The sequence below is a fragment of the Colossoma macropomum genome, unplaced genomic scaffold (assembly GCF_904425465.1).
Source record: "Colossoma macropomum unplaced genomic scaffold, Colossoma_macropomum, whole genome shotgun sequence".
NCBI classification, from domain to species: Eukaryota; Metazoa; Chordata; class Actinopteri; order Characiformes; family Serrasalmidae; genus Colossoma; species Colossoma macropomum.
Window position 1 is genome coordinate 13,091,436 of NW_023494788.1, and position 8,425 is coordinate 13,099,860.

The 8,425-nt window shown below is 40.0% G+C and overlaps 1 protein-coding gene across 1 annotated transcript; it reads right to left on the bottom strand.

The window, feature by feature from the left end:
- Positions 1 to 473: 473 nt before the first annotated feature.
- Positions 474 to 8,080, bottom strand: mtnr1al (melatonin receptor type 1A like). Its single transcript, XM_036567823.1, has 2 exons — positions 7,832 to 8,080; positions 474 to 1,243 (listed from the first exon to the last, which is right to left on the bottom strand). The coding sequence occupies exons 1-2, from the start codon at positions 8,016 to 8,018 to the stop codon at positions 474 to 476; spliced, it is 957 nt and encodes a 318-aa protein (XP_036423716.1). The 5' UTR covers positions 8,019 to 8,080.
- Positions 8,081 to 8,425: the final 345 nt, after the last annotated feature.

Below are 8,425 nucleotides of genomic sequence, written 5' to 3' on the forward strand. Positions count from 1 at the left end.
GTTTAAGCCACACCTGCTTTGTAATTTAAAAGAAGGTACTGAAAAAAGTATCGTTCAGACATCGGTATTGTTCTCAAGGTATTGGTATTGGTATTGATCTTTAAATGTTTTGCCGATACCCAGCCCTTTTCCTCAGGTTCCAGCAGCATTGATCATAAGGATGAGTTCTCTTGCACATTTAGATGGTTATCATAACAATCTGCCAAAGATATGTTTTTGAATCATACATTAATCACTCGGTGCAAACATAAGGATGTACAAGCAACACACTCAAACACAAGACTGTATGTGTCCATGTCTTTTGTAACAAAAAGCAAACAGCAAAATGGGTTATTTGACATGGGCATACCCATCCCAAACACCGCTGTCAATAGTTGCACCATTACTTCTCTTTCAGTCAGTGCCTGTCTATTTGAATAGTGTTCTCTTTGTCCAGTTAAGTCACAGTGCTCGTCTCCTCTTTGAAAAAATCCTTAACAATGGAACTTGAAAACAGCAAGCACAATCCTTTTGTACTCCTTTCGAAAATTGTGATTGAGGACGCCATAGATAACCGCATTTAGGCAGCTGTTGAAGTAAGCCATAAAGTAGCTGGCTGTAAAAAGCCATTCAGGTATGGCCTGGCCCAGTCTGGGGTAGATGGCCACTGCCAGGCCGATGAAGTTTAGCGGCGCCCAGCACACGGCAAACAGCACGAACACCACAAACATGGTCAGAAAGTTACGGAAGTCGTGTGGCTTGATCTTAGGCCTGATGTCGGGCTTGACTCGCTTGCGCACCTGGATGACCAAGATCCAGATGCGCAGGTAGCAGTAAGTGACGATGCTGATGGGCAGGATGAAATGCACCACCACCACCGTGATGGTGTAGAGCGAGCTGACCGACTGGGCAAAGGTGCACGAGTACACCCGTGGGTCGTACTGCAGAGACTCCACGAACCAGTTGGGCACGATGGCCAGGATGGTTAGCGACCAGACCAGGATCACGTAGCACACAGTGTTCTTGCTGGAGAAGAGCTTGTCGTACTTAAGGCTGTGGCAGATGTAACAGTAGCGGTTGATAGCGATGCCCGTGATGTTGAAAATAGAGCCAATAACACTGAGCCCCATCAGGAAGCCACTGATTTGGCAATGGATGTTACCTGCAATCCAACCGTCATTGAAGATAGCAGTCAAGACCAATGGGTAAGGGTAGATGGCCACTACTAGATCTGCTACAGCCAAACTCACCACAAAGGCATTCCCTAAAAAAGAAAGAATGAAAAAGATTGAAAATGCAACACAATCTTAAACGTTTGAATGTTGAATGCTTGCCATATAGGTTGCAATTCAAAATTACACACTAGCCAATATCAGTATATGCCAGTTCAGCCAGTGTGATCTTTGCACTCCTGCTGCACAGACACAAACCCTTGTTGTGTAGACACAGCAATTCTGTATGGATCCTGGTCATGGATGGGCATTAACCATTTTTGCTGTTTGAATATCCACATTTTAAACAAGTATTTTTCAATCATCGGCCCATTGATTTGGTGATTTGTCTTTGTAATTAGGCATATGCAATTTAACATACTACCAGTTGACCTACAGAACAATAACTCACACTGTATCTTACACTGTATAAGTTCATCTTTTTTTGTTTGAAATATATCTATAATAGTTTGCTGTTAATTAGTAATAGTTTCAGATGTGGCCATTTTGCTTAATAGGCTATGCCAGATAAGTTAGAAAATTCAGGTTATTTGAAAATTTAGTATTTGTTTACGGACCTAGGTATAATTTTTTGGCTTATTTTAAATATATAACAGATATTTTTACTGCGGAGAATATCTCGACATAAACAGTCTTTATTGTGTTTCACATTGTAGTTGGTGATGCTCTGTCAACTATATTAATTCTCAATACTGGCTCACCTCAGGGCTTTTAAACCATCTACTGTCTTCTTTGGTTGCTCATGATTGTGTAGCCAAACACAGTAGTAATTACATAATTAAATTTGCAGATGACACCACCATGCTTGGCTTGATATGTGATGAAGATGAGATGGCCGACAGCAAAGAGGTACGGGATCTTGGAGTGCACTGCCAAGAAAATAATATGGCTCTTAAATTCAGTAAAACCAAGGAACATATTATGGACTTTAGGGCAAGTCTACATCCCCTGTGGAGGGTGTGGACAACTTTAGGTTTCTGGACCATCAACTTCATTATCATTAAAACTAAAGAGCGTTTTACACAATCCACTGTCAATAGCATTCTACCAGGTTTCACCACTATTTAGTGTGGATAGTACAGCGCAGGACCTCAAAGCTGTACAGAGAATTATCAGAACTGCTCAGAAACTCACAGACTGATCCTCCACCCACTGAAGATGTCTACCACGTCTAAACAAGGCTCAAAACATCATTAAGGGCTCCTTCTGTCTTTTACATACTGTTCTCAGTGCCACCAGCCCAAGATTTAAAAACATGTATTTTTATATTCTTTAATTCTCCTTATTTTTATTTTTTTGGCATTTTGTTTTTTGTCTTTTTCATATCAAAACCTCATAACGCTATTCCTGTTGTTTTACATAATATGAAAATGTCATCTGCCCTTTATAGTGTGGACATTTCATCATGAATGGAAATGGTCCAAAATTACTTGGAATCAAATCTCGTGGAGTGAGGCGTGATTAAGAAGTTCATTATTATCATACAAATGACCTCAATCAGCTACTGACACTCTAAGGTTGTGAAGGCTGTATACTGTATACCTTCTATCATTAACTTCTGTGGTACATTTGTAATGTACATATTGTAATATACACATATTTATATCATGTACACATCACAAAATTAATACATTTTGAATTGCTAGAGAAAGAATCTGAACAGGCAGGCTGTGTTTGATATGATATACATATCAACAGAGGGATTTTGGGAGTTGTAAATTAATAAGATTGCTTGGAAAAGGATGAAAGGAAGCTTAAGGCTATTAGTAAGTCTCTGTGTTATTAGACTTTGCATGGGCTATGTACTGAAATGATGCTTTTAGGAACAGGTTCAGATATACTTTCAACGCACACAGTAGAGGAACAACCCACCTGTTCAGCCAGAAGGGATTTGGCTGCCTCGTGTGAGCAACTGACAAGCATGTAAAATTGCAGGAAAATCACTTAAGGGAAGCTCTAGCAATCAGTACTGTACACTCACAGAGTTTCAATTTCAGAAATTAAAAATCTTTGCTCTTGCTGAGCCCACTCACCTAGATAGAAATAAAATGTCAGTGTGTTAAAATAACTGTTTCAATTAGAACTTTTTCAATTTCAAAGTGATTTCCCCCCATCTCTCTTAGATTAGTATTTCTTCTGCTTGCCTGCTGAAAACAAAGTGTTGCTGTGGCTCAGGTGCCCAACTGTGTGACCGGAGGCGATGCTTTGAATTTCCAGAATTATTGAGCACACATTTCACACCCAGCCATGCAGCAGCTAATCCTTCAATATGAGCCTGCTGGACTGCTACGTGGACTACATCGCTAACATGATAGCCACAGTACTCTGAGGGGGATCTTAGCGCACATACAAAAAGAAACTGGAAGATCATCTTGCAGCAGGTCCCCTTTGCATTCAAACAAAGTTAACAGTGCTTTCGTGTGCAGTGCGTTTGTCTGATCAGTTAGCTGGGTCACTGAAAGCTAGCTAGCTAGTTCGCATACAACACTGAACAGCTTGACAAATACTCCTCATGAGGTGCAAGAGTGGTTGTCTTAGCTGTTGTTAGCTCAGTACTAATTCACTGCTAGCCATTACTTTGCTCATCTAGTACTACATTAGCAGCATTAGCGGGACAGCAGAATGTATGCTATAATGCAACTTGTCCATACCACGTTTGGTGTAAAAAGGCAGGCAGCAGAGAAGGGAGAAGGTGCTGTAGCTTTCAAATAGAACACAAGGAGAATCATCTTGGGGAAAATCTTTGAGCCATGGTGTGAATTTTTCATAGAATTAATGCACCGCCTGAGGTCAACTGAATGAGTAAACGAGAAGGCCCATGGTTGAAGTGCTGTACAGTAGAGATAGTATGGCTGAGAATGGACTTCACCGTCTCCGGTATCAACAGCAAGGCACTGAATATGCAAGGCTGCACTTATCTTTGAAGAGCCAGGGACAGAAATTTTTTTTGCGAGTGTTGTAAATTAGGCCTGGCACAGGCTCTAAAGGAACACAACTTTAGCATGATGAAGGCATGAAGTTCTGGCTCTACGAGTGTGCCAGCACTGACTTATGGCTGAGCTCTGTGTTGGAATATTCTTCTTTCTACAGTGAATTCACAGTTAGCTTGTCTGGAGATGGGCAATATTAAGCAGATGTTCTTGACTATGCATGTTTTAGTCAGAAACATTCATCCTCTCTTGGTAAATGTGTAGCTTTAACCTTGACAAGAAGACCTTGTGAATTCTGGCCTGAAAGGTGTAGTTGACATTAGTATTAATCATGAGCCAATGAAGGATATAAAGTAAGGTTCATAGTTTTGACAGAGATTAGACAGACATTCATGTGGACTTCTTCTGTACCCTTAATGTACCCACACAAGGGCAAACTTATTGATAAACCCATTTGTGTTAAATCGATCTGGAGGAAATTGATGAATGGGCTCATGTCGTCTCACATTAAGCAGGTTTTCTCACTTTGGGCCACAAATTAAATTCAGAAGTTGTGCGTCATTTGGACTGAAATAAGGGGCCTGCGTAGGAATCAGTGCTAATAATTATAGGAAAAATCTTCTCTGTCTTTGTGTGCTAAACATTGAGTCAGTCAAGTTTGTGGCCATGACACACATTAGACAATGTGGCCAGTCGTCATTTTCACAGTTTTCTGTGAACTCAGTGTGTGCCAGTTAGAATTCACATTATCATGTGAATGTCTTTGTAATGTCTTTTAACAGGGCAGAATATGGAAACAGACCTTTTTATACAAAAAGTATTACATTGGAAATATACTGAAATATATTCTTTTAATAATTTTGAAATATTCTGACAAAATACAGTCCAGTGCAAAAGTCAGAGACCATCCTTCATTTATTTAATTTCCAGTCAAAGTGATCATTAAGTAAGTTATTCATTTTTCAGGAGATATTTCTCAGGAGATTAGACATGACAATCCACTTGCATAAGGACAGCGAGAGTCAAAGGAAAATAAATGAAAAAACAGGAGTTTCCAAAATGGCATTTAAAAAAAAATACATTGTTCAATATTAAAAAAGTGCAAGACCAAAACTGTCACCATCAGATAAACAGCACTTAAAGCTTTCATCTTTGAGAGAGAGGAGAAAATCAAGCTGCACTCTTACTTCAGATCTGAAAAAATCCACGGATGTTTCTGTCCATCCTTCCACTGTGAGAAGACAACTCAACACCATGAGTTTGAAGCTGTCAAGAAGCTCTTTGCAAATCAACCCAAGAAGCTGCTGGTGTTCTCAGAACAATGGACTGCAGAAAATACAACCAACTTCTAAGACTGGACTTTGGGGGAGTGGAAAAAACATTCTGCAGATTTCTTTGAAAATCTGAAAGCAAGTCTTCCAAAAAGAATGGAAGCTGCAATAAAGGAAATGAATACAGAAAAATTAGAGTTTATATTTAGTTGTCTGTGTAATTTTCTGTGTCAATACATGTTTTTTTTTGCTTTTTTCCTAACAATGAAAAATGAATACTCCTAATACTCATAAGCATCTCCTAAAGACATGGTACTCTACTCTAAGTGCTTAACTCTTCCACTCTGTGTTAACAGCTAACTGCTATATCATGCAGAGACAGGAGGGATAGACCAATCATCTTTCTCCTCCACTGTTTCATTCTCAGAGATTAAACCATATGTAACACTTTTAGGTCAAGCAGTGCTTTTGCCCTGCTTTTGCAGGTAGTTTCACACATTGTTTTGCAACATAGGTCGTGTTTCGCCATCATTCAACTTGAATGTTATAGCAATAGACTATGGATTAATATAATGTGATGCAGATGTGTTAATATTAATATATGTTGTAATATCTTTGAAATTGGAAATCAAATCTATTTTTGTAATAAAAAAGAATAATAGTATATCATTACATCATGTTATTGCCCAGCCTTAAATGACACATTATTTCATTTTTCCTTAATCTGGAACTGATCAGTAAAATTAAAAATGAAGTCACCTTGAATGTGATGGGTATTAAACATGCATCACTGAAATATGTATTAACTTATAATGTGTTGAACTTATCACCTGCCAGGGTCATTAGTAATTATTATGGTTCCAATAAGTAGACCTATGTTCTATCTCAGACATGATCAATCACTGTCTGAGGAGCAGCATTTCTGCAGGCATCGGCCATGACTTTCTGCTGTACATTCACATAGCTTTAAAGGTCAACTCGGATTAAAAACATAGCTTGGGCACTGCATTGATTGGGGGACTGAACTTGAACGTTGTGAGAACAAACAGTGCTGATTGCAATACCATCTATATGAGTTGGACTCTTGACAACAGAAAATCTGATCTCTGTTCAGAAGAATATTTGGAGGGAGTGTACTCAGTATTGATCCTTGAACAGAATCTTGTGAGTGCAAGAGATGAAACTGGAGGAGCTGCTGTTTTATATGACCAAAGCACCTCTATGAGAAGAACAGTTCTGGAATATGATATTGTCTCTTTCCAAAGAACTTCTTTGCACATCATCGCTGTCATAAAAAGAAAACATGTATTGACATTTTTTATCTTTATTACACCATATCATTTGAATACAGTCCACATTTTGTGAAAATTCCAGGATGATTGGGCCAGTGGAAATGTAAAAAAATTAAATCAAATTTACATTAACTTGCATTGAAAGAACTGTTTGCCTTCTCATGTAAAGTTACCATTTCAGAGATACGTTTTTTGCAGTGCAACAATATGCAAATTTCAAAAAATGGCTTAAAAATTAAGGTGTCCGTGGGAGCGATACCACAGAAGAACCACTTTTGGTTCCTTAAACGACCTTTTAATTGAGAGGTTTCAATTGAGAATTGAGAATTGAGCATCCACTAAAAAGTTCACAGTAAAACAAATTAGGCAGCTTTTACACTTAAAAAAAAAACAGCAAGTAACCTGGTTAACTTGAAATTTTGAGCTCATTAAACTTGAAACATTAACAGAAAAATAATTTGTGATGAAATTCAATTAATTCAGCATTTCAACGCTGTTACGTACTTTTATAAGGTTAAAAGCTGCATATTTTTCCATGTTCTTTATGGAACTGAAAGTTACCATTTTTGGCACATTTATTTTCATCAATGCCCAAGTTTTAAAACCTTCAGAAACCAGTGGCAGAGGAGCTTTGAATTCTGTTGAAAGATAACCAAAAGTGGACACTGCCTTTAAAAGCCTCACCATCAGGCAAAATATTTCCAAAGAAATGCATGGACTTGGATGTTACATTCATAGAGTAATCACATATTACATAGATAAAGGCAGCCTTTTCAAACAGCACTCTTGTAAAGGAAGACCTGACCTGACACACAAGTGCAGAAAGTTACCTGTTTACGTTCCGTCTCTTTCACTCAGGTTGTAACTTTCAAATGTCAGTCATAACTGTTCAGGCATGATAACAAAACCCCGACCACTTCATGCCCAAACCTCGATGGGAAAAGGTCAGATTGTGCTGCACTCATACATAAGCTCTATGATGTGTCCAGATGACAGACAGTGAGGGCACACTACATACCAGTGCATGCGTTTATAGAACAGTGGACACACAGCAGTCCACCTTTAGCTCCCTGCGGAGTAAACAGTACCCAGAATGGCCCAAAGCAAAACGCACACTCGCCATTTACCTGCTTTCCTGAGTTTTCTGTTTCGGAACACCGACACGATGACCAACAGGTTGCCCAGGACGTCCACGACGATGGTGGTGATGAGCACGCTGGACAGTAGCGTGACCACCCAGGGAAAAGGCAGGCTCTTGCTGCGCCCCTCTCCAGCGGAAGCGTTCCTCAGAGCTCCGTCCGTCGCCTCCACCATGCTCACTGCGTCCTCCGCGCCATGGGACAGGGGGGAGTGGCACGGCCCCGCGTGCCACCGGCATGCAGTGAGGCGCGCGTGCATTGAGCGCGAGCGTGCAGCCTGGGAGCTCGAGCCTCCGGCGCCGCGCCGCTCTCATCGGAGTCGCTCAGTGGCACGAGACGCTGCAGCCGCGCCGCGCGCCACATCTCCCGCACAAAACACGCGCTCTGGAGCAGCACGAGCGCTGCGCGGTGCTTTTATTGTGACACTGCTCCACGAAAAATTGACATGCAGTGTTTATACAGAAGCGCACGGGTACGCACAGCGACAGTGAAGTTCACAAATATCTTTTGTGTCATAAAATGTAAATAAATTTTCAAAAACATTTTTAAAAAAATCAGAGCGTTAACAGCAAAATTAAAGCT